This window comes from Aspergillus niger, assembly GCF_000002855.4.
Source record: "Aspergillus niger supercontig An06".
Taxonomy (NCBI): domain Eukaryota; kingdom Fungi; phylum Ascomycota; class Eurotiomycetes; order Eurotiales; family Aspergillaceae; genus Aspergillus; species Aspergillus niger.
This window is the reverse complement of record NT_166522.1, coordinates 107,415-131,843: the sequence shown is the minus strand read 5'-3', so window position 1 is coordinate 131,843 and position 24,429 is coordinate 107,415. Positions and strand designations below refer to the sequence as shown.

General features: G+C 48.4%; 10 protein-coding genes across 10 annotated transcripts; 5 read left to right on the top strand and 5 right to left on the bottom strand.

Annotated features, from left to right (window-relative positions):
* Window positions 1-107: 107 nt before the first annotated feature.
* Window positions 108-2,181, bottom strand: An06g00560 (uncharacterized protein; the record flags this gene model as incomplete). The annotated part of the gene is made up of 8 exons (XM_001390846.3): window positions 108-434; window positions 491-576; window positions 638-983; window positions 1,038-1,433; window positions 1,483-1,560; window positions 1,611-1,883; window positions 1,932-1,984; window positions 2,037-2,181. 8 exons carry the CDS (start codon window positions 2,179-2,181, stop codon window positions 108-110), a joined length of 1,704 nt encoding a protein of 567 aa, XP_001390883.1.
* Window positions 2,182-2,450: 269 nt separating this feature from the next.
* An06g00550 (uncharacterized protein) lies at window positions 2,451-5,532 on the top strand (the record flags this gene model as incomplete). Its single annotated transcript, XM_059748023.1, has 9 exons — window positions 2,451-2,474; window positions 2,536-2,585; window positions 2,675-2,785; window positions 2,829-2,945; window positions 3,066-3,153; window positions 3,351-3,895; window positions 4,579-4,648; window positions 5,149-5,388; window positions 5,461-5,532. The coding sequence occupies 9 exons, from the start codon at window positions 2,451-2,453 to the stop codon at window positions 5,530-5,532; spliced, it is 1,317 nt and encodes a 438-aa protein (XP_059603788.1).
* Window positions 5,533-5,791: 259 nt separating this feature from the next.
* An06g00540 (uncharacterized protein) lies at window positions 5,792-6,582 on the top strand (the record flags this gene model as incomplete). Its single annotated transcript, XM_059748022.1, is given in 2 exon segments — window positions 5,792-5,890; window positions 6,117-6,582. Coding segments are annotated over 2 exon segments (565 nt in total), but the record flags the coding sequence as incomplete, so codon positions are not given.
* A 118-nt stretch (window positions 6,583-6,700) lies between these two features.
* On the bottom strand, window positions 6,701-8,712 carry An06g00530 (hypothetical protein; the record flags this gene model as incomplete). Its single annotated transcript, XM_059748021.1, has 4 exons — window positions 6,701-7,192; window positions 7,240-7,710; window positions 7,769-8,306; window positions 8,369-8,712. 4 exons carry the CDS (start codon window positions 8,710-8,712, stop codon window positions 6,701-6,703), a joined length of 1,845 nt encoding a protein of 614 aa, XP_059603786.1.
* Window positions 8,713-9,279: 567 nt separating this feature from the next.
* An06g00520 (hypothetical protein) lies at window positions 9,280-9,813 on the bottom strand (the record flags this gene model as incomplete). Its single annotated transcript, XM_059748020.1, has 2 exons — window positions 9,280-9,648; window positions 9,697-9,813. 2 exons carry the CDS (start codon window positions 9,811-9,813, stop codon window positions 9,280-9,282), a joined length of 486 nt encoding a protein of 161 aa, XP_059603785.1.
* Window positions 9,814-10,279: 466 nt separating this feature from the next.
* An06g00510 (uncharacterized protein) lies at window positions 10,280-12,435 on the bottom strand (the record flags this gene model as incomplete). The annotated part of the gene is made up of 7 exons (XM_059748019.1): window positions 10,280-10,303; window positions 10,368-10,428; window positions 10,748-10,852; window positions 10,953-11,475; window positions 11,533-11,664; window positions 11,714-12,245; window positions 12,301-12,435. 7 exons carry the CDS (start codon window positions 12,433-12,435, stop codon window positions 10,280-10,282), a joined length of 1,512 nt encoding a protein of 503 aa, XP_059603784.1.
* A 1,844-nt stretch (window positions 12,436-14,279) lies between these two features.
* Window positions 14,280-15,820, top strand: An06g00500 (hypothetical protein; the record flags this gene model as incomplete). Its single annotated transcript, XM_059748018.1, has 2 exons — window positions 14,280-14,991; window positions 15,066-15,820. The coding sequence occupies 2 exons, from the start codon at window positions 14,280-14,282 to the stop codon at window positions 15,818-15,820; spliced, it is 1,467 nt and encodes a 488-aa protein (XP_059603783.1).
* A 2,699-nt stretch (window positions 15,821-18,519) lies between these two features.
* Window positions 18,520-19,935, bottom strand: An06g00490 (uncharacterized protein; the record flags this gene model as incomplete). The annotated part of the gene is made up of 6 exons (XM_001390839.3): window positions 18,520-18,866; window positions 18,934-18,995; window positions 19,057-19,436; window positions 19,502-19,569; window positions 19,628-19,664; window positions 19,741-19,935. The coding sequence occupies 6 exons, from the start codon at window positions 19,933-19,935 to the stop codon at window positions 18,520-18,522; spliced, it is 1,089 nt and encodes a 362-aa protein (XP_001390876.1).
* Window positions 19,936-20,966: 1,031 nt separating this feature from the next.
* On the top strand, window positions 20,967-22,355 carry An06g00480 (uncharacterized protein; the record flags this gene model as incomplete). Its single annotated transcript, XM_059748017.1, has 4 exons — window positions 20,967-21,169; window positions 21,673-21,791; window positions 21,942-22,000; window positions 22,050-22,355. The coding sequence occupies 4 exons, from the start codon at window positions 20,967-20,969 to the stop codon at window positions 22,353-22,355; spliced, it is 687 nt and encodes a 228-aa protein (XP_059603782.1).
* Window positions 22,356-22,801: 446 nt separating this feature from the next.
* An06g00470 (uncharacterized protein) lies at window positions 22,802-24,142 on the top strand (the record flags this gene model as incomplete). The annotated part of the gene is made up of 3 exons (XM_059748016.1): window positions 22,802-22,942; window positions 23,306-23,528; window positions 23,643-24,142. 3 exons carry the CDS (start codon window positions 22,802-22,804, stop codon window positions 24,140-24,142), a joined length of 864 nt encoding a protein of 287 aa, XP_059603781.1.
* Window positions 24,143-24,429: the final 287 nt, after the last annotated feature.

The following is a 24,429-nucleotide window of genomic DNA, read 5'->3' as shown; positions in this document are numbered from 1 at the left end:
GCCGTTCCGGATAGCCGGGATTTGCTCCCATTCCTCCTGTCTTTTCTTTCTTGGCGTTAGGTTCACCCCCTTAGCTTATACCGTTTGCTGGACGGCATGCGGCTGGCTTATGCCGAGGGAGTCAGCACCACATTGTCCGCATGGACCGCCTTCTCGGGAACCTTCTCGCTAGAGTCAATCATCTCGCCGTGGAGCAGTGCCGTCAACCCGATGTCGCGATCAATCCGTTGCCGGAGTGCCTCGTCTTCGGCTGCCATGCCCTCAGAGCCGAACAGTTCGTCCATCTCTTCCAGGGTGCGCCCCTTGGTCTCGGGAACGAAGAACCACACGTAAATCGCTCCAACGACGGTAATGCAGCCGAAGAAGATGAAGGTACCGTAGGTAGAGGCGGCGATGAAGGGGGAGGTGGCCAGACCGACACCGAAGTTGTTGAGCTGGGAGGAGTCAGAAACAGTGTTTCTAGGAGAGAAGCGGTACTATATTCACTTACCCAGTTGCTGCTGCCGCCAATACTGACGCCCTTGGCACGCATACTGAGCGGGAAAACTTCGGACACGACAATCCACGCGCACGGACCTGTTTGGAAACGGTAAGCATTAGTCTTCACGGAGCAGATTATTGATCAGATATTGCGTACCCCAAGAGTAGGCAAAGTTGATGATGAAGATCCACACAAATGCCACTGTCGCCCATCCCGCGCTCTTGTGCTCCCCAAAGGTCCCCTCATACGAGCCGATGAGGCCTGCACAGATGAAATGGCAGACTGCCATGCCAATGGCTCCGGCAAGCAGGGTCTTCTTACGACCAATATTGTCGACCCAGAGCACGGCCGGGATTGTGAAGACAAACTCGAAAATGCCAGCAACACCGGTAGCCAATAGAGATGTCGTATTTCCTCCCAATTCAAGGCCTTCGAAGACTTGAGGCGCGTAGTAGTTAATGGCGTTGATTCCGTTCCATTGTTGGAAAAGCATGACCAAGCACTAGAGACGTCAATATAGGATTCATATAGTTGAATAGCAATGACTCTAGCATACCGCAACTGTAGTCCGCTTGAACAGCGACGGGTTGGTGACGAGCGAGAGGTAGTCGTAGAAACCGATCATAAAGTTACTCTTGAATGATCCATCCTGATATTGAGGGTACTTCTTCTTAGCGGTCTCTTCCTCGAACATCTTGAGCGACTTGATCTCCAAGTACTCAATGCGGACCAGAATATCATCAGTGGGGGCATCGCGAAGTCGTGCAAGCGTCTGCAGACATTCCTCTTCCCGTCCCTGGTTCATCAGATGACGAGGCGATTGAGGCATAAATAGAACCATGCCCGCAGCGAGGATCAGGGCCGGCAGGACTTGGATGCACACGGGGACCTCCCAGGCCGCAATGGACTGGCCATCACCCGTCCCTCCAATATAGTTGGTACCGTAGCCGATCTGTCACGTTTAGCTTATGCTACTTCGAAAACACATGGGTACAACATACCCAGAAGCTGACCATGATACCGAAGGTGATGGACAGCTGCTGCACGGCGACGAGGGAGCCACGAATTTCGGGGGGAGCCTGGAATGTCAGTACTGAGGAACAAGCATCAAGCAATAGTTTTGACGTACCAACTCTGCGTTATACAGAGGAACAATCATACTCAGATTACCGACACCCAGACCGGTAACGAACCGACCAGCGAAAACATAGCCAGCGTTTTTCGTACAAGCCTGGACGATCACTCCGACGCAGAAGATGACCACGGCGACAACGACAGTTTGGCGACGGCCCAGAGCATCGGCGAGATAACCGTTCAACAGTGTACCAACCCACGCTCCCAGTTCCAAGATGGATGTAAGCATACCCTGCTTAAGACCAGTTCGAGCTGCATATCCGTCGGTCTTTACATGTTAGCGTAGGTGTAAGGCGAGGTGGAGAGCGAAGCATACCGCCTTGATGAAAGAATTCATAGTCAGAATTTCGGAGAACATTCCCTGGTTGTCTTTCAAAACCGTTAGCCAGGCTTTGTCGTCAATGAGCCACATGAAACCTACATCCGTAGACGAAACCACCCAGCGACGCAAACAGCGCAATCGCAAATGTTTTCTTGCTGCTCATAAGCCCACGCCATCCGACGCGATTGCCGGCAAGCTCAGCACGCTTGCCGGACACGGCCTCAGCGCCCGCACCCATACCCATGTTGAGCGATGGTATGGACAATCACAGTACAGGCCCCAGAAAAGTACCGATGATGTGAGAAGAAACAGCGCAATCCAAATGGGATGTCAGTGACAGAAAGTAAGAGAAACAAGACCAACGAGCATCAATTTGCGGGGAGCATGCGACATAAAAACAACGGGCCTCGGACGCAATGTCTGTCATTCGTCCCGTATAGCTATAGCTGCAGCATCCTCTTTCTCAACTGCTTTAACTTTTTGTTTAGGCTATTCCCATTTGAAACTAGATCAATGTCGCTAGAGGCCGACATCGATGTCATGCAATTTCCGCGAAGCGCTTCCTATGGCCCCATGATTGGGCATTCGATTTAGCCAGACTTCATCCATCGGTGCCAGGCTAGCTAGGTCCGGTAAGGCGTGCTACAAGTATTTTACCCCAAGGAATCGATTCATCCCCGTGGGGCCAGTCGGATGCCATGGGGGCCATGATTAGGCATGGTTTGTCATCGGCTCAGGTTCGGCATCGTGGACGCCGGATTCGATTATATCCGCCGGTTGGATACAAGCTTCGTGGCGGGCGGCCTGGCAATGGCTACGCCCGGCGGTGCTTGGCAAGCGCTAGCCGGGTGACACGGATGAATGATGACATCAAGTAGTAGGTTGAGACAGACCGGATATCGTGAAAGGCATGACAGCAGCCAGTGGATTTTGCGGGGATGGGAGAAAAGAGGGGAACCATGGTAAGGGCGAGGGGGCACGACCACCACTCTCAATGAAAAAGCGGAGGTAGAATATGGGGGAATGCGCAAGACGGATCTGGAGAGCAGACGAGACCAGACCATTCTATGACAGGCAATGATGGTCAGATTTAGCCGGATTTCCTCTCCAACCCCGAGATAGTTGCAGCCATCAGGCTGGCACAACAGCCGGAAGTCAGCCCATGGTTAGGACGGCTCCTTTTCTCACTGGCTGTTCACCAAAACACCCATCAACCGTTAGGCTCTGTTCTTGGACCGCTGACACGATGTCTGATCAGTAGTTTGCCACGAGTTGAGCTTCTGCGACACGTGAAATGTCATCTCGCTACAGCCCATATGAGTGTCCAACGCTAAAAACCCCTTGCGTCTCACACTCTGCGTTGGCGTATGCCGGCCACCCAACCGATCAGCGCCTGATTCCGCTCGGTCGCAGTTGCGGGGTTCATTTCACGCCGTGTTTCCTGCTTCGCAGTCTCCTGCTTGCGCGAGCCGGCATCCTTCGCGCGAAAGATGGCTCGGGCCATCGTCGAGACAATCGGGGTTGCCAGGATGTGAGACCACCGACCTCCTGTTCCGACCTATCCAGGTATTCAAGTCCGAAGCCAACAGCTGGTCGTGCCGTCAGCCGGGCCCACTTGTGACTCACGCGCCTTCCTTGACAATAGGTAACATTCAAGCAAGCCGAATCCATGGATTTTTCTATGAGTTGGTGGTCAGATTGAAAGAAAGATATGGGAACCATGAATGTTTGGATGGCCAAATAGTCGAGGTCACCGTGCCATGGGGAAAGGGGGTCAGCTCGGGGATCCCCACGGGGATGCCGGTGAGTGAACACAGTTTAGGTGGCCTCGGTTACCCTCCGAAATGGGACAAGCGAGTCCCGCCTGGGTCATACGCCTTTTGCGTCGCTGCTGCCTTGATTGACCTTATTCGCCCAGTGCCATGCACAGGTGAAATGGAGGATGGAGGTGTATGTCGGTCCGTCGCGAGTATGGTTGGCCTGAGTTGACTTGCGGCTCCCTCCACTCACTCTCAACACCACAATATTAGCGTCCTGCTTCTGGCACCATTGACTAGCTTATTCTTTCATTGGGATAAATCAGATGTTAATAGTATCGGTCACTGAGCACCCCATGGAGTATTATTGGTCAGGTTTGAGGCAATAAAGGTTTCCAATGTTGGCGTCCGGTACTCCCGACTACGATCTTCTCGAAATAGACGGGAGCGTGCGAGAATGTTGCAGAAGTAGATAGATTATTCCTGTTCTTGTTCTTTTGCCTACTTATTATCGAATAGATGATTTCTGACACGTCGCATGTTCTTTCTGTGCGAAATAATTGCCGGTCACCTTCCGGTTGCGAGGTTATTCCAATTCCCACCACGGGTTCCCCTCCGCAGCCGATGCCGAAAGCACAACACAATGAATAGCGAAAGTGTGCTAACCGATGTTCCGGCCGGCCAGCTAGACCATAGTTTTAGTTACAAGATAGTCTCTCCGTGTACGTCATCATAAGAAGCTCAGTTGCTCCAAGTTCTCATTGAATTCGATGTATATATTTGCTAGACCAACTTACTAGCGTACCAGTACAAGATCCCAACAATACTAGTCCCAATAACACTAACTATCCAATCTCATATCTCCCTTGGACCCATTACAGCAGGGATCTAGAGAGTTTCACTAAGCTTGCACTACACCGATCTCCACAAGCCTGTCCTCGGACTTACGGAATGGTGATTACAGGTAGACTAGCATGCAATGAACTTAGTCCGTGCACCATGGCCACATCAGTTTTACTCCATCGGATCACTCTATAGGTCCGGAATGGATGAATCATATGCTAGTACATTTGACGATATAATTTGCGAGGCCGATTAATGTCCGATATTGTAGCGATCAGAGGCCCGGGCGCTTTTCCGGCAGTGACAAGAAGCAACTGTCAGCAGAATTGTTTTAGGTGTATAGTGCGACGCCACAAATCTGGGAATTCTATTATTTCTTGTAACGCTACTCAACTATGATCACTATTATACCAGATCAGCATTCCGAACAGGGAACGTATGAAAATCATAGTAATCCCCTTTTTCGGGAAGTATGCAGTTTAAGCAAACAAGAGTGATCAACCAGAGAATGCCAAAGTACATCACTGCTTCTCAATATATTTTCCTTTAGGCAACCATAATTTCTAAACATCACCCGCATACCAAAGTTGTGTCGTGCGTCCGTGCGATAGGGTAGCAACAGTGACAGGGCATCAAGCAATGGTAACTTTGCTAGCACTGCGGCTAGGTTCTATGAGTGTCACGAGATCGAGGGCAAAGGGCTGCCTATGGAGTCCGCATTGAGGTCGATCCAGGTACTTGAGAGCTTTGTGGGCGGATTGCATGATCATTTGGACCACATTTGCGAAAGAAAATCAGGCTATTGGCTGTTGATAAGCGCTAGTGGATTGCTTGATCTACCGCTTCCGGCCGTCAGATGCTTGATTTCCTTCCAATATTTACGTGTATGCAGTGAGGCGCAACGCGGGTGTAACTATTTGCAGCTAAATAGTAACAGATACATGATGGCTCGAAGGTGGCATGGGGCAAAGGGAGATAGAAGTTCTGTTGTATGAATATGATTTGCTGAGAAACGACGGTCGAAGTGTAGAGAAGGGACATGTATCTAGACTACTATTTCCTTCCTCACACAATATGGTAAGTAACATCGATCGAACAAATATGACTTTTGCTAAAGTTCTATGCAAAAAAAAAAAAAAAAAAAAAAAAAAAAAAAAAAAAAGAGATCTTTAAGCTGCTGGCCACTAGTGGCAAGCTCTCAAAGAATAAACATCATGCCCTGTAACAGTACTGAGTTTCCGAATCTGGCAACAGATGGCCTACAACCCACATCTGGTGCTATTTTGCGCAACATATGGGAACAAGGACTGCCTTTATGCTGTTTCAAATGCTATAAGTCTTCACCTTTATCAAGTAGTGGTGTTGACCGGACGCACACATTAACGCCAACTGCCGCCACAAGGCGAAACTTTTACGTCTCAGGCCCGACATCACCCAGAATGAAGACAAAATAAATACATTCAAAGGCAAGCTTCTGGGCGCTTGTATGTACGACTGCCGCGCTGTATTCCTCGTCGTTTCCACAAAAGACAACCTCCAGGCTGTCGATGGGGCAGGACACGTCCACGACGGTCATCGTGCCCTACAAATCCTGAATCATGCATTAGGAATCGTTACTCTCGTCTGCAACTTTGGATGAGCAACTATCGCGCCTTGTCCGGTTTCTACTTCAGCAAATTCTGCTCCGTTCGTCTTCTTTCGTGTATGTTGACCTGGTTAAATCAGAACGTATGCTGCGCAAGAAAGCGGCGTGGTTAACTACTATCTTCACCAAGCATGGAGCGCTATCAGTGGGTGTGCAGCGCGGCCATGTGCTGGGTTTCACTGAGGAAAATGGCCCGCTCTCGTATTTGGATTGGGCAGCTGGGATTGTCGATGCGATAGATGATCCGGATAGGGGTTATGATTCGCGCAATGTTTGTGGTTTGAAAATCAATGGAAGGGCAGCGATTCCGTGGGGTACGCCTATGCGTGTTCTTTTGGGGTTGGTGAGGCATTGCTTGCCCTTTATACATTCCCATTTGCCGTCTACGGGGCCTGCTTAGTGTCATGGCTTTTACTTGGGCTGTTGGAGCTGAATTTTATGGGTCCCTTAGTATGTAGCGTGAGATAATGGACAGGTAGAGTGACAAGTACACAATCGACTCTTATATACGTAACTCCTCACTTATCATAAGTCCCAACTATACCCACAATGATAGACGCACCAGCCATCCACCAACTCGCCACACCAAAAGCACCCGAAATATCCTGCTTGAGAACAGTCCACAGTACCCCAAAAAGCAGGCTTGGAGGGAAGAAGCCCAATGCGAGAATCCACCAAATCTTCGTCCAGTTCCAATCCTCCTTGTAGAAGATACCCCATGCCTCTGTCGGACTAAGATACTCGCTCTGCAACTTCCCACATGCCCTCTTGGGAAGCTGCTGAACAATCAAAGTGCTATTTGGGGCGATGTAGTCTGGATGCATGAAGAAGTCCATCATGAGTCGTGGACCAATCGGTGGAGAGAGCTTTGGAGGGATCGGCCGGCAGTCGTATTCTTTTCCTTTGGGGAGGACAAGGTGCTCGGGGGGTACGCAGACACAGGGCCTGCCGGTTTCACATATATCTTGGTGGCATCGCACGTCGATGTAGCGGGTTCCGCCATAGGCAAACTTATGCGTGGTAAGCATTAGTGCAGTGTCAGGGCAGGTATGTTTACCTTCATGAAATGTATACTATGCAGAGTCTTCAGAGACCAGATGGGTCTTAGTCGTCCGCGGTGCTCATGGTAGATGCGGCGTAATGTATGGAAGAGCTGGCGGTCATCTGCGACGCCTACGATAGACTCCTGTCGAAGTTCCACCGCATATTTACCATTCTCTAGGCATGATAGAAGAAGCGGAGGTTGAGAGATCATCTCACCAAGTTCAACATCCGTTTGGCTGTCGCTGGTGTCTAGAATCCCCGAGCCTTTTGACGGATCGGCAATTTCGCTCAAGGGGGTGTATTGCTTCTGTGATGCGCTCGAGGTTGAATTATCGGAAGGAGTGAAGCTGGTTGGGGCATCTTGGTTGCCGCCATTCATGGCAGCAGCTGCGACGTATGCTGATGACCTCAGGAATGCCTTCATGTCTTCCAAAGCACCTGGCACATGCTCAACATAATCATCATACAGCCATTTACCCCTACTCTAGGAGACGTCAGTTGCGATAGACATCAGCATGTGATTGTAGACATTTGTTACTCACATTCTTCCATCTGATTCGTTTGTGACCTGGTCGAGTGTCATTCTCCCTGAGGCCAATGCGAGATAGGATTGTTAATGTTCCATGATACATTTTGGATAGCAAAGATGGAAAAGGTGATGGGCCTTCAGGTATGTAATATCCCTCGATGGGCCGCGTCGTAACTGGATCTTGCAGACGGCCAGGTCGGGACGAATCAGGGAATTCATTCAACACATCAGTCAACTGACTTGGATTCTGATGATCTGATTGTCGCACATGCTGTTGCCTTTGAACAGTATCAGCGTCTTCATAGCGATACGTAGGTTTCCCTTCCAGTGGTCGGTTACTGGATACTATATAATGTTTCCCCAAACTCCTATTAACATCCTCGAGACCTGCATGTTTTACGCCTGACACAAAGATATAAGGGTAGTCTTGCAGACGGCGGGGAAATTTCTGGTCTCTGTTCGTTCTCCACTGACGGGGGGCTTCTAAACTGCTCCTCAGGCTGTAGGAACTTCTGGCCTGTCGAGGCTCAGTGGATACGGTTCTGGTAACGCTAATATACGTTAGCTAGTAATTCTCCTGCATCAAGTATTATGGTTAAGAGGTGAGGTATACTTTTGTATAGAATCTTCTGGCCTCAAAGCAGGGTCTATTTGTTGCGGAGAAAGATAACGTTCATTGTAGCTCTGTGTCGATCCTAGTGTGTGCGACATACCATCGGACACAGGTTGCATTTGGTCGACGGCCAAAGGGCTAGCCGCACGCTCGGGGCTGTGTGCCACGGGTGAACTTGGGGCCTTTAGTCCCAGAGCCCGAAAGCGCAAAGTGTTACTGCCAGGCTCACTCCTCAAATTTCGCTCTTTATTCGATGGGCTTGTAGCCGCTCCTGCGCTCTGATATTCGTCGTTGGGTTTGGAAAACAATGCGCTCAGATATTCGTCGTTGGGTTTGGAAAACATGGTCTGCGGAGTCTACCAATCTGATGGTGACTTGCTTATCATGAAAGATGCTGTTTTTCAGTAACCAGGCCAACCAATCGCACAATTGAAAGTGAGCCCCTTCAAAGGCTTTGCGCAATAATGGGAGACCAGCTCTTGGAATATTCCAACTTACTTGGATTTTGACGTCTCTCAAGAATGGAGGTGAAGGAGAATCTTAAGAAATAGAGGAAGGTGGGTGTTGATCAGGCTGCATTGAGGCGGTGCTTGGAGAACCTCCCGATCTCGCCCAATAATCATCCTTCGGCACCCGCATGAGATGTGGCTGAGCGCCTACAAGGAGTAAGCATTAGTTATACTATGTTCTTATCAGCCCCAAGTGACTTGGACCTTTCCAACCCAGGATACTGCCAATTAAACTGTCATTATGTAACTAGGATGTTGAAATTTTGAAAATAAAGTAAAATAATGTTGAACTCCGCCTTCCCCCCCTGGGGGAACTTTTGTCGGGGAGGCCAGGTATGCTCGACTCGAGGAGGCGCTTTGATAGACAATCTCCAGAGACACTTTTGTGGAGACATCGGAATACTATACATCTTCCTGGGAGTCTCCTGAAGCATGCGGTGCACTAAATGACCTGGCTAGCCCCGCTGTATCTTGTTCACTATGCTCCACACATTGTTCGATAGAATAATCGCAAGCAACATCCTCAACTTCCATATCAACATCCATTTGGTTGTCACCAGATGCTGAGTTAGACAAGAGTTCAGTATCATTTGACTGCGTCTGACCCTGCACCACTAGCTGATTAGAAGGAACGGAACTGGCCGATGCATCGCCATGGCCACTGTCCAGATCGGAAGTGGTCAGAATCCTGCGCTGTTTTATGAACTCATACACGCACATGAGGTCGTAGAGCGTATACTCTTGTCCCTCGGGGAAATACAGGTTCGAACCCTGTTATACTTTAGCAACCTCGATGGCTGATGATCATGATAACCTTACCTGGTCCGATCTGACTAGCATATACTCAGGGGGCAAGTCGCTTTCTGCTAGACCAAGGCTAGCGAGCATTGCCAATATACGCTGGTATGCCTCATCTCCTCCTGATAGGTTCTCCATTTTGCCGGATGCGATGATTCTAATGGGCGTATCAGGGGGATTGGACCTCAACTTCTAGAAACTACCCTGCATGGGTGACCATGCTGGATTTATAAATATAAATTTATTATAACCTTTGATTATCGAAATATTTCAGGCAATTCTGTTACTTGACACCCTGCTCGGAAGTGGTGTAAGGCACTCTGCTCTCAGGAGCTTTCTATTTGTGTCATGGGAGCATCAACCGGAGGTTCCCGAATATGAAGTGATTTGACCCGGTTTGACCCAACGAGGACGGCCACATCCTTTGAACATATCAACAGACTGGAAACCTTACATTCTGCTTTGAATTCACTATAAGGTGAAATTTCAGGCACTGAGACAAGGCGCGCTGACGCGTTAGATGGCGGGTTCTTACGTGTCACACTGCATTAGGGAAAGGCAAACTCTGTGCTAAACGACATGTATTTATAACCTTTGATTTCATCTAATTATACTTTTTGCCTTGTACCTAAATATGTAGGATATACCACCTAGAAGCCCCAAGTAGAAAAGTCCATACGAGTTCAACATACTATATGCTGTAGGAACTTAGGTATGATAAGTGATGTAACCTGATCCGGTATTAACAAATGGCTATAAGACACAGTAAACCGCTCAGTAAGCATAAGCCGTTGGGCAACTCAGAGCCTTGTTACGAACACCTAATAAGAGTATTGCTAGTGCTACTTTACTGGCCTGGACAAGAGCGATCTGGGTAGTATCGAGGCAATATTTTCTGGAAAGCAGCATTTGAAGACGTTGCTTCCGCATTATGTCACAAAGAAACGGTGTTGTTCTTGCTTCATCCACATTTAAGATGCATTCAATATGCATCATGTGGTGCGTGGTCAACTTTGTACTACTGTGAAACCTTCACGATGTCCACCACGGCTGTTAAGCGTCTCTTACCTACCAGATGACACCTTTACTACCAGTCGTACTGCACACGTTGACTTGTTTATCACCGGATAATAAGACTTTCAGCAAAGTCGTGTGCAAAAGCAGGAGCATTCTCGAACTAAACAGCAAAGTTTAGGGGCACAAGATACCACAAGCTACCACCTATCCGTATAACCAGACGCAGTATAGCTCAGCCCTGGCGCCTCACTCTCACAGACGCATTCCCCGCAGCGGAACTTCCCATGACACTTCCAACAAACACATTGAAATTATAATACTTGCTCCGATCGGCCACATCCAGACCACCCTTGCCACTCAAAATAACCTGTCCATTCCGACTAATCTGGAACGTCTGCGCCCCTATTCCCATTGTCACATTCGTCGTCACGATCCCAGCAGGCACATCAACCTTGACCGGCCCAAGTGACCCACTCGTAACTGTCAACGTAGCAGGACTGCTCAACATTGTCGCGACAAAGATACTATCACTGAGCATCTGGAATCCATTTGGCGCAGGCATATTATCCTCAGGGCAGTTCACACCCTTAGGCGTGGGCCGGTACCAGTAAACCAGCCCTTCCTGAGGGATAGTGGGCTTGCTATCTCCGGATTTGTATGCGGCTATGTAAGGCTTGTAGAGGTCGCGCCAGGCGTCGTGCGGCATGCCATTTGCCCATTTAGAGGAGCCATCGTCACTGTGGTTGGCGCTGTAGGGGCCGATATAGTGGGATTCGCCGTAGTCTGGAATAGATGTTAATCGGCTGGCTATCATTTGAACAAACTTGACAATGTGTTTACCGTTCCAAGAAATGATTTCGACCAAGCTTGGCTTGAGGCTCAGCATCTGCTCCCAACGCAGGGTGGGCAGGTTCTCGCATATGAACACCCAGTTCTTGCTGTTGAAGTGCGTAGCAAACCATGGTGAAACCGCTATCGGATCTTAGCATGGCACAGTGTATTCTGTTGAGAAGCAACTCACGCGCCATATATGTCGTGCCTGCGAGATCTTTGATGTACCGGTCGTCCCAGATTGTTGTCATAGGCCCTTTTATTATGCTGTTACCCCCATCTGTCGGCCATGCGTACCATGAGAATGCCCCGTCTGCGCCCCGCTGAGAATTGCTGGACGCAGCAGCAGGATCTTGAAGGTTAGGCACGGCATGAATAGGGTGTGAGGTAGCTTGCTTGACAGGGCTCCAGTTGAAGCTGTCCCCGACAAAGGTGCTCACGACTGCGCCGCCGCGGTATTGCATCTGCGCTGGGTGGTTTGCGTATTGTTGCATGTAGGCAGTGATCTTGCCCGTGTCCCCGTTGCTCCAGTAGGCGAAGTCGAAGGAGATGAATACTTTAAAGTTGACTTGTTGAGCAGCTTGGTATGCTAGGGCGAGCTGTGTCGGGGTGTACTTGTCAATGCTGGCACAATTGAGTGCGAATGCATCGATTCCGATGGCTTGTGCGGCTTTCATGTCAGTGATCCAGTCTTCCAGTTGATAGTTTTCGACGATGCCGACCTATCATTGTTAGCTTTGGTTGTCCGGAAGCTCAGTAGAGTAAATGTCTACCGACCATGAAATGAGCGAAGACATATTTGGGCTCAGCCTGAGGTTCGGTGACTCCGACATCGAGAGCCGGGGCCCCCAAGACTGGATTAAGGATGCTCGCAACTATGGCGGCCAGAACGACAAGAGAATTTGCCAGCATCATTGATGAGACGTGGAATATGTAACTTTCTTGATAAGGTACGGATGTAGCATCTCAACAAGACTGAGAAAGAGCCCGAGACTCTGATTTTATAGGCCGGTTTTGCCTCACAGATCAGCAGGCGCCTGTTACCATTCACCACTCTGTAGGCATCCTACCCCGTGCCTGAAGATTCATACCCCAGACGGAGAATAAGTCCCATTGCAGGCTTCTTCCGAGCACAACTCTGCAACCGTAACTTCCCGCTCGTAGAATAAATAAGGTTGTGTTATGCCTTGAGCGTTGTGTTACCTGCAGTGGCGATTAACTGCCCGAAGCATTTGTGTAATGTCTTGTCTGGGGTTAGTATAGGTAGTACACCGGTGCAGCCACCTCAACGCAGGTTGCACTCGGGACTTTGCGTCCACTTGGAATTGCTCGGAGGGCTCCTGACCTGATCACATTGTTTGATTTCAGGGGTTCTCTTCCAAGGAAGGTTGGCCAAGTTCTGCATTGTTTGTGGATGTTACGATGAATGGTGTTGGGGTAGAAGAGGATGATATTGTAGAACAAGGACCCCTCGGTAGGTTGATACTGTATAAAGCAGAATAAAGTAGTAGTATTTCTAAATCTAATATATCTTTACGATTTTTGTAAACTAGTACTACCGCAGGAAAGAGTAAAAAGTAGTAGCCTAAGGGGGTTGCGGAGATTAGCTGGCTGCTTGTAGGGGCTGTTTATGGTAATGCTCCCTATAACAACCATAAGAATATCGTGCACCTATTGCTTGAAAGAAAACTTGATGTAATTGACTAGGGTAGCTATTATGACTAGCTTTTCAAATTACTTCTTCCGATTGACTCAAGAGAATCAAGTACTTATTGAGTGATTTTCTGACAGCAATACCCCAATATATTCTTGGTAAATTAATTGATTTCTGGGATTAAACTTAGAAGTATACGATCTCGCGTTTCATTCATCCAAGTTATCATTGTGAAATGAATAGTCTTCGGGTCCTCAGGATTGAGTCCAAATGTTAGGCATTGATTTGTTAATTACTATAATATGTCCAGTTAGACGGTTATTATATACTAGAAAAATGAGTACTTTCTTTCTAGCATTCCTTCAAGACAATAGAGCAATTCGTACTGTGTGGCAATATGGTAGAATGGTGCGTGGAATTCAGAAAATGGGCTGATGTGGGCCAATAGGAGAGCGAGCCATGCCTCAAGTGGTCTCTGATCAGGTGGTAAGACTTTACATTCAATAACTCCTGAGGATAATAGTGTCGGTAAGGGAAATTGACGTGGTCAAGTCTGACGAATATAGTGATCAAGTTCAATCAGCGTCGATCAAATAAGACGCAGGAAACAGGTGGTGTCAGGTACAGTAGAGTAGATGCTTGATGGGTCCTTCCGGAGTACAGAAGGTGTTCCGCCCGCAGCCGGAACAACGTCCTCCCGTAAGCCGAGCTCGAACCCCGAAACTCCCAGCCTCTCCTCTTTCTCTCCTCTCTGGCCATTTCATCTCACACCTCCTCCTTTCGCCATCATCGCCATCATCGTTATCATCGTTACCATCATCCTGTAAAGACAGTATTAGCTCCTTGCCGTCCTCGCCGCCAGTCCTGCCATTCCTGTGTCTTCATAGGACTCTCCGATCGCACTTGTTGAGTTCGGATTGGGCACGTACTCGTGACCAGGCCGCAAGAGCTCTTACCACTTTACTCTCATCGACCTTTTTATCATTATTCACTCACGTTTAATGCGAGTCAGGGCTGCTCAACGTCGCTCCAAAGCCCGGGTGGGAGGGCAACTCGATTCTTCATCGAGGGTTCTCCGTCTAGCTAATGTTGCAACAACATCATGACCACGACTTCGCAAAACCCGCCCGGTGTCTTGAAGAAGGCAGTCCTTGTTCATGCGCCCGATCTCAATGTTTCTTGCCGCGCCCGCCTTCGTATTGCCCATGATCGAACTGCTAACCAAGGATGCATCTCCCTTTCGATAACTGCAGATCTCGCTAACCTGAGTGGCAGATCACAGGTACTGACTTTGAATATCCCCCCGGAAAGGGTCCAACAATGTGCTTTAGCTCGGCAAAGCAACAATGAACTCTGTTCATCTCATTTGATTCCTCTGCTCCCAGCGCCTGTCACCAATGTTTCGGCGGTCTCTACACTGACTTTGAGCCTCTGTGCGACCGGCATTGTTCTTTGTCCATCTGAGATGAACTCTTTAAGCCCAGCCACACCAGGAGACATTGATTTCCATTCATTTGCAAAGATCTGTCAATCCCAATTCTTCTATGTATACTTCTCCAGACGACAATTCGTGAATAAAGAACTTGATAAGCTGGAAATATTTTCCCGTGCGCTACGGAAAGGGTGTCTTCAGACAGTGTCTTTTGACCACACACGCCATGGCATGGTCCAGAAAGATTGGCGTGTCTTTAATCTGTCGCCCGATCCACCCCCATATTGTCCGGAGCTCGTATCTGAGCCGTTGGAGCAGGTGGATCCACCACTATATTGTGAGGAGTCCGTGTCAGAGCAAGTAGTGAGAAAACGGCAGAGAGGTATTTTCTCATCCTACCATCTTAGGTGCTCTGTCGTTCAGTAGTTTAATCATAGTATCTAGACCCTTGGTCAGTGTCATCTCATGATGAAAGCCGGAAAAGAGTGCTCCTTCAAACCCCTCCACCGATAGGCTCTCCCACCGAAGTAAATACGCCAAGTACTACTCGCTCATCGTCACCGTCCTCGATCCGCCCAACTTACTTCACCAATGGTTCCTCTGCTGGCGACCCAGTGCGAAAGAAACTTGCGCGTCTTGAACATGAGCTCCGTGGTATTTCCGATGACCTGATTTGCGAACTACTAATCCGATCCGGACGAGGACATCTGCTGGCCATATCAAAAAACGTAGACCGTGACCTGCCATGCGAGGTTGAGAAGGTCAATTCTACCGAGGTCGAGATGATTGAGCAACGCCTCAAACGATATGTCGATGAAATGATTGAGCGCCGTCTCAAATCAGGCGTTCTGGACGAAGTTGTCGATAGTGCTGTCAGCGAATGTCGTGATCAGATCTATGATGAATGCAAAACGAACCAAGCCGAATTTCGTGAACAGGTCGATGATGGTAACTCCGAGGTACGCAACACGACCATTGAATGTATGAAGGAGATGAACGAACAGGCACAAAGGCACATGCATGAAATTGAAGAGCAAGCGCAACAGTGCATGAGGGATATCGAGGATCAGGGAATCGAGGTTGAGATGTCTGCGAAGAAGAACATGGCAAAGCTCGGGCGATGGTTCACTACCCCTGCTCAGTCCTTACCCGAGACCACGGTAAACCCTAGCCATGAGATAGATACTACTGCCAGGCGCAGTTCCATATAGACTCACTCCTAGTTTGATATCTCTTGATCAGATCGTGCAATCCCTTCTCAAATGGTTCACAAGCAAAATGGGTAGAGTCTTAAGACTATCCCAGACATAGAGCCAGGGATGGCTAGAAATATGATGTTTATTTTTTTTTAATATCTCGATAGAGGAATAGATACATCGATTAACACATCGACTCATTGCCCACTCATCATCAAATAAAAAGGTCTCATGCCTAGAAATAAAAGTCAACTACGCACTTCAGCCACATCATAGCGCAATCTTACCTTCCATCACCACACTCGCCGTGAGCGCCGACCGGTCAGTCGCCCCCGCCCTACAGGTCCTACGGCCCAGCGTGGCCGGTCATCCTGCGTGCAAACGTTCTGTGGTCCGAAAGTGATTCGTGGGGGACGCCCACCGGCCCACCGCGTCCTGGCGACCGTCTCGCGCGGCCAACTGGTCACCGCTTACTGCAAAGGGATGCCAAATACATGCGGTCACTAAACAAGACTTTTTATCTACCGATTGACTATTTCTATCTTTGTCAAAAGGCCACGATACGGTCTATAACTCGATACATCTCAGATAAACATTTATCCCCTGCTATCCATCCATTTGGATATCTGCCACATCTTCGGGGTTTCAACTCTAGTAGCCGATAACTGTATATATCTCGGTACATACAGTATTCTAGCAAGTCCAACATGAATAAGTTGCGGTCTTCTTGAAATTACGAAAATCAGCATCCTTAGCTGATATTCCCAAGTCCGATACATTGATAGAAGCCAACAATCCAAGCCAAGCACCCAACGGCCGCCCGGACCGAACTACTTGTCATAACTCATTATATTCCAATTTATATGTCAAGTACGTTAAAACATACAATAGCTCATTATCTGAACGGGCATTCAATTCAAAAACTGTCTGAATCACTTGATCGAAGCATCTTAATTTGGTGTTAATAATGTGAAAGGCTCAATCCTACATTTTGAGCTTGATTTTAGATAGGCAATAATTATCTCCTAGGTATAATCTACACCTCTAAATATAGACGGAGACCCAGTCTATATTCAACTCCGAAGCTAAGCAATACTTTCACGCGGACGTATGTTAATTGGAAATCTTCTCACATGGAGATGCGACTTTCGAGTATTCTCGAGTATTCAATAATGAAATCGTCGAATTATGAGGCGTGCTTGCAGCTTGCTACTAGAGTTCATCTTCCTACTAATCTCACCATTTAGTAACTTGTCTTTGATATAAAAGCGACACAGATTCCATATATGTTGTTGTACCTTCTCTTCTCAATGCAATTTATTAACCTTGTTAGTGCCATACGAGAGAGTGGAATGAGACACATATCGAGCCCATCCATGCTAGGATAAGCATAGCAGCCCCCGGACGGCAAATCATCAGTCCACGTACATCGGTATTGTGTACAGTCACTCAGATAAATCCCGTTTCTCTGTCGATCATGATGGAGAAAAGATCTATCCCGCGATGGCACGACTTCTCCACGAGTATACTTTGTTTGTTCGATCCCCCGGGCTTCGCAAGCGGACGGAAACGGAATTTCACTTCCGTCTACAAATATTGGCTTTGCATTCCCGTTCGACTCTATAAATAAGGGGGACCCGTAGAGACTGTATGGCATGATCGCCTTTCATTTACATAAATTAGAGTGGTTACCTGTCACCAATTTATGCATATTAAGCATCCCACTCGCTTCGGGGCCGATAATCATCTACGGCATGGCCAAAGCTCATAGGACTTGGTTGACAGGTCAACTAACGTGATGATCATTATTAACTCTGCATTGTGACCACCTACCACCGACTAGTCACACCCGCAAGTGGCAAATGTCTTTTTATTAACGCTACGGATGTCCGAGTGGGATCAATTTAAGCTAGATTAGGCCAAGCTGCACGTCTTGGCAGGGGCAAGAACAGGGCTCGAACCCTCGTTCATGAGACTTGAATTACTAAATGCTCCCAGCCCATGAGTCGTGAAACCTGCTTGGTTCCAAGATTGTTGCACACGGTGAAGATGGGTGGGAAAAGACATCCACCATCTGCCGAGGAATAGATGACACCGTGGGTTGGCAGACCGGGCTATTTTTGTGTGGTGTACCAGACAAAAACGGCCGGAGTAGATTCAACCGTTGTCGGAGATTGATGGGAAAGTATTGATAAGGTTTCGGTGGAAGATCTTTGTTTAGATGTTGGGCCGGTCCCTCTGCAGATTTAGGTAGTGGGTCTCGGGAGACGTTGGCCAGTCAGATAGTATAATGGGGGTTTGACGGGTTTAGAGTCGCAGTGGTGTGGCAGTAGCGTGATTGGGGTAGATTAACGGGGGCATCGTGACTCCTCCAGAGTCTCACTGAGTCAGTGTCTGGCCAATCCATGGATTGTGGTGTATCCACCAGGCTGACTGTTGTTTCTTGGCGTGGGTTGCTCGAATGTCAAAGACTCAAATGATTTTCCCCTGAGCTTGAATAGTGGGATTGAAGTAGCAAAGCCGGCACTAGATGCTTGGAGGACCCACTGCCGGACCGGTACACTGATCGGAGAGGCCGAGAGATCACAAGCAGTGGATGAGAACCATGAATGTTGACATTGAAGGTAAAAGGAAATTCATAAGGATCGGACCGGTTGTAGGTACTGAACGAAACACAAAACACAAAATTGCCACCCAATTAATTATCCGCGCATCTATACACTCTCGTTGACACTCACGTGCGTGACAACCTGGATGCCTGGATACATGATGCGCTCCTGCGAGTCATTAGTAGTCGTTTCCACTTCCGCCTGGCTGTGTCCTGTCACGGGTTTCAGCTTGATGCTATTGTGTGCATTAGACAGTCCATTGTACGTCCGGCGGGTTGAAGTGCCGTATACTTTCGAGGGGCTGTTTGAGTCTCCACTGCTGGAGAAACCGAGGAGACGGTGCAATCCTGGGAAGCAGGTACTGAGAAGTGACTTGAAAGAAGGAATGCACGCAATGAAGAGAGCGACGGCGACCTCCACACACGACCAATTCATAGCGTTCACTAATGACCCTGTAGGCGTGGAAGGTCAGTAAGCTCCAGACAAACTGAGCCGTAAGAGAGTGACAATGTGACCTACAGGTATGGTCATTGGAAAATGGATTCATATACGAGACTCGAATAATACTGGTCACGCACACCCTAAGCACCCATCATGGTTAGTTATGTCCACCGTTTTAGCGTAGAGGAAGGGTTCACCTACAGAAGACCCAGACTGAACATGATCACCAAGCCCGCTCGCTTGCCCACCGTCATCTTCAAGCGAACCAGCTTAGGCATCGGCATCAAAAATAGAGCCAGATCACTAGCCAGTTTTATCCCAAAGTTGGCGTAGTAAAAGGCGGTCATGTTCACACAATGTCCTTCAACATAGCCAGTCGCGTCCCACGCTTTGTGAACCGGCGTGCATTGAAAGATAACAACAAGGGTTTCGGCAATTGTTTCCGCAGCAATGATGACCAGCACACACCAGCAGCCAATCCGAAACCACTTCCCCGGGAAGATCGAAAGGTAGAGAACGCAAAAGGAGATTTTGATAAAGCCGAGAGCGAGAACGTAGGCGAGCATGGTCACAAAGTTGAGCTGGAATCATTTCACAGTCAGCATACATTGTCGCGGCACCTTTCTGCGTTGATGATAGTTCATACCCTCAAGAACATGCCCCGGTCGGGCATATCGATTATACCAATATGCCTACCGAACCCATACTTGGTCACTGGATTAGGCGGTTAGTATATGGTGTAGGGTCGCGTGACACTCGGAAAGTCACTTACTGTACATGCAGGTAAAGCAGAGAACGAACGTAAAGACCTAGACATGTCAGCCATCGTCCAGCAAAAGCTGAAAGACAGGCAAATGCGATACTGGGGGTGAAAGGCAGGCGTACCCAACTGGTGATACAGAGCACATCGTCGAAATTAATGCCCGTGAGGTGTCGGATCCGGACGAAAATTCGAACCAGCAGACCCAAAGTCGCAAAAACGAGCAGGATCACATTACATGCAATGATCTCAGGAATCCGAGTCTGTGCCAAATAAGCTATCCGCTCAGGCGTAAGATCTCTCTCCCCGATTCCTTCCATGGGGAAGACCGGCTAGCCGTGGAAAGGAAGGGACCAAAGAATGAAGTCCAGCAAAGAAGGGGATGGTCACATTTGCGAGGAACGGAAAGATTTGGCGCATGCAGAGGAGAGTCATGACGGCTATAATCACATATATGCCCCTGTAGTCTGGAGGGCCCGGGCTTGTTTCATCCGTCAACCACAAGTGGGGAAACGGATTTTACGACGCGTGGAATCCTCCACCGGCAGATGGTGTCGCACGTTGGACTTTCATGCTTCAGGGCAGGTATTGGCATTAGGCTGTGATTGATGGAACTGGCTGCTGATCCAGACCGCGGTTCACCGGACGATTTCCACGCCCCACTCGTTGATCCACTCGTTAATAATTTTACAATTTTTCCACGAACACATCCCAGGAGAGGTTAAGTCTCCATCGCTCCAAGGCCGGGTGTTGTTGACTGTAAAGCTAAGCTTTGTAGGGGGGATTTCATATAGACCATTGCCAGGAGCAACTATTTACGATCGCTCCTGGATGTTCAGATCTATGGAGTTGTCAGCCAGCCCTATGTACTTGACTAGTCCATACGTGAAAAAATTCAACCTTTGTCCTGACTATATCTGGCCTCAAATCAGAATAGAGAGTTCTCTGTACAAGTATGCCGTAGACTAGCTTATGTTGCGGTCGCATATAATATTCCGCAGTATGATCACCTGGTACTTATCAGACGCGCGAGGTGTTCGTTATGAGATTGCTTTTACTACAAGAAGAACCACATCAGCCGCTATCAGGGCTTGAGAGAAACAAAATATAGATAGCATAGGAGGAAGATTATCGTACTCGGCAAGTGTAGAGAAAGAGGTAGAAAGCTGCCAGACAGCCGGTCGAAGCAGTTATTTTGCATACTACGGGTATTTGAAACGCTTGGCAAGGGTCACTAATCGACATTTGGAATACGCTCATCAATTGTGGTTTATCTTAGCAAAATGGGGATAGCAGGTAAACATACCGACATGAGCACTGATATTCTAGACTGTCTCACTGGCAATTCAGCATGGCGCGTTGGAAGCTCATGGGAACGGCTTTCGTCGTCCTGAGAGTACTAGAACTGTCCTGTCTCTATTGGAGGGAAAAAAGCTGCTGGCTTTCATGTTGGCTTGGTCGGGGCATGGACTTCGGTGCACGATTTGAGCTGTCGGCAATGCCCTACTCCTCCCTCACCCGTTATCGTAAAGAGCAGCGCAGACTAATGGTATGGTTTGTCGGTTTATTTGGACTGCTCCAGCCAGTCTGTCTATCTTCACATGTTATCTTTAATATCGCTGTGCTGTCTTCGGTGTCAGCAGTGATCATGGCTTGACCAAATCTTGCAAGCACACCTTGAGCTACAAGCACCGTTCCGAGCATTCCGAAATGTGATTGTAACGGAATGCTGTTGGACTCAATGTCATTGACCTCATTCCACTGCCCGTTGCACAATCATTAAAATACTTTTCGAGGGTTGTTTTCAATTCTTCTTGTTCTTCTTTATGTTACAGTAAATAGACACATGATATAGCAGAATCTGAGGGGATTGTTCTAGGAGTACACCGCTGTCATAGTTGAGCAAGTGAGAAATGAAGAATATCGACGTGGCACCGCGAATAAATTACTTTTTCAATAAAAGTTTAGTTCTGCGTTTCCTCTGAGGAGCTATTACCAAGGATTGCCTGGTCCCCTTTCTTTACTTAGTGCACCACCAATCAAGTAACAATCCTTAGCGATTTGATAGCCTTAGAAAGCGAACAGTTCGTTTTCCAGTTCTTTCATCAATGCTCTCAAGTTCACGATGGCGCTCACGACCAAATCGCCCCTGAGTTTGGCCCTTGGAGCGGAAAATGTGAGTTTCTTTGCCTCAACCAATCCCCCTTTCTTATGCGTCCCAGGTTGGAGGCACCTCTGTCGACCCCCACTGCACGCTTCTACACTCCCGACGAAGTCAAGACCTATTTCAGCGCTTTTGCGTGAGCATTAAGTGAGACTACCGTAGCTGGCTTCTTTGCTGGCAACCATATAAACCCCAACACGGGTGGACGTTTCGACTCATCGGTAAGTGCAGCCTGCCACTCGAAAGTAACAACGTGCTGATTTATCAAAGCATATGGCTGGCAAACTATACTCTGGGCACTACCTGAAGCCTGCCATTACCGAAGCAACGGATAAAACTCTTGAAGTTGCGGCTCGCTATGGCATTGGTGGCCATGCTGCTGCCCTTCGCTGGACTACATGGCACAGTATCCTTCGCAAAGAGTATGGAGATTCAATCATTATTGGTTCCTCCAGCAACGCCCAGTTGGAATCGAATATTGACACGATTGAGGCCGGTCCGCTGCCGGAGGATGTTGTAGCTGCCTTAGGGGCGCTTTATCATGAGATTGGTGATGAGGTGCATTACCATCTATAGCTCGCTAGAGGGATAACTATAGTATTTGTGCTTCATTGCGAGAATCATGGTAAGAACCGATAAGGGCCCTGGTGACGATTATAAATACGTACGATCTGGCGACCTGCGACCTATAGACGCTAAGTTGGTTTATGTCAATATAGGCGCATATCTATAATGAGGAATATGAGTTATTGTGTTACCCATTATATTTGATCTGAAACCATGTCAAAGGCACCATGCACATCGGATGTTCTAGGTCCGGTCCCTGAATATAAGATCAGCTTTATATAGGCTAAAATGGTAAAACCAACAGCAATGCCGCATTTCTTACAAAGTCTCTCTTAACATGTCTCAAATTGGTATTCAGTCATTATATGAATGGCCAAGGCCTTGAGAACAGAAGACAGCAAGACCTTCGTATCAAGATTGTGATTAAATAGTAGATGAAAAAAATTAAGACCGACATGGCTCTCACAAATCCCCTGGGGAAGTATTTTCCACCCCAAAGAACCCTATCACGGTTTATCACAGGTGTCATTGCGATCGACACGCCATCCGTGCAAGGGTTCACCTGGCGAGGCCCGATAAGGTGTAGTTGCCCGATAGTGAGACTTCAGAAGTTCAGAGGCTGTTTTAGTGCATCCCTGCCGCAGGCTAAAGTGACGCCGCTGCTCTTCATCCGTCTTTCATTGGCTTCTCCATCATAGCGCATCTCCGCCGAGTCCTCACAATTGAGCACAATCAGCCTTTGGCCCCCAACAAAACACGAACTCGAGAAATGTTTTTTTCGATCCCTTATCTTGAATTTGTCAAACTCGAAGCTCGATGGCATTCGTGCCCGAGAAACTTAACAAAAACCATTTTCTTGGGTCTATGATCCTTGCGCGACCGACGGAGGAGCAAACCCGACCTTGATCCAACAATCTGCATAGAGATTCGTCCTTAATCATCATATCATGTCTTCACAGGTCTGCCATGGCATGCACAATGGGGTAATTCAGAACATCCAAGCCGACCTGCCGTGTGGTGTTACCAATTCCAGCCATCCCCATGTTACCTGCTGCGTCAATGGCGACTATTGCCTCAGCAATTCCATCTGCGTGAACACGAAGAACAAGAATGGGAATTATTATTATGCGGCCGACTGCACAGACGAGACCCTGACAGATCCCGCCTGCGGGACACGATGTGGTGAGATCCAGCAGATTCACTGTTCATGTCCCCAAAAATGCAATGGCTAACATGAGTATCTCTCTAACTTCACAGGAGGAAGGAATAGTGCCGAAATTGTATACACCTCTGCAGGCTACTGGGCATGCTGCGAAAATTCCGCCGGGACGGTGAACTGCTCGGACCCATCCGAAGAAATCTTCCCCGGAGTCGCGCCCTCCAAACTCGCTACCATTCAATATCTGCCATCCACGGCGTCCGGCACGCCAACTTATGCGGTCGCATCTTCTACCTCTACCTCCGATTCCTTCGCCTCTAATACTACAACAACCTCGTCCTCTTCTTCTTCCTCCACCGGTTCGTCCAGCAGCGGTTCTTCCGGGATTGGTGCCGGCGCGGCTGCCGGAATCGGTGTAGGCGCTGCCGCAGGCCTTGTCATAGTCGCGGCCATACTAGCACTTCTGTACTTCCGCCGGCGGAATGCGCAGAGTGATGGGCTTCCCCAAGGGGCTGGGGGATATAATGGGTTGGGTGATGGGTCGTGGGCGCAGTCTCAGCCCGTGGTTCATCAGGTATATGAGCTGGATCGGTCCGGGCCGCATCCCGAACTGGATGGGCAACCTAAAGCCATGTAATCGCGCATGATGATGAACGTTGAGGACGACCGCTGATGGGGACTTTTCTACTATTTAATGCATGGGTGGGTTGAATTGGCATTCAAGTTATGATCTGTGAACTGCATAAACCCCACAGAAGCACGATCCTTATAATGATTTCTCAGGTGGCAATATGTACTTCGGTTGGCGTGCGCCTCGGGATAGGTTTCTGTTTACATTTACAGTTACTTAAGAGTCGATACGCTGAAGTTTGCTCGACCAAAGAAAGATAAAGCGAGATGAAAGAATTACCAGTAATCTCCAAA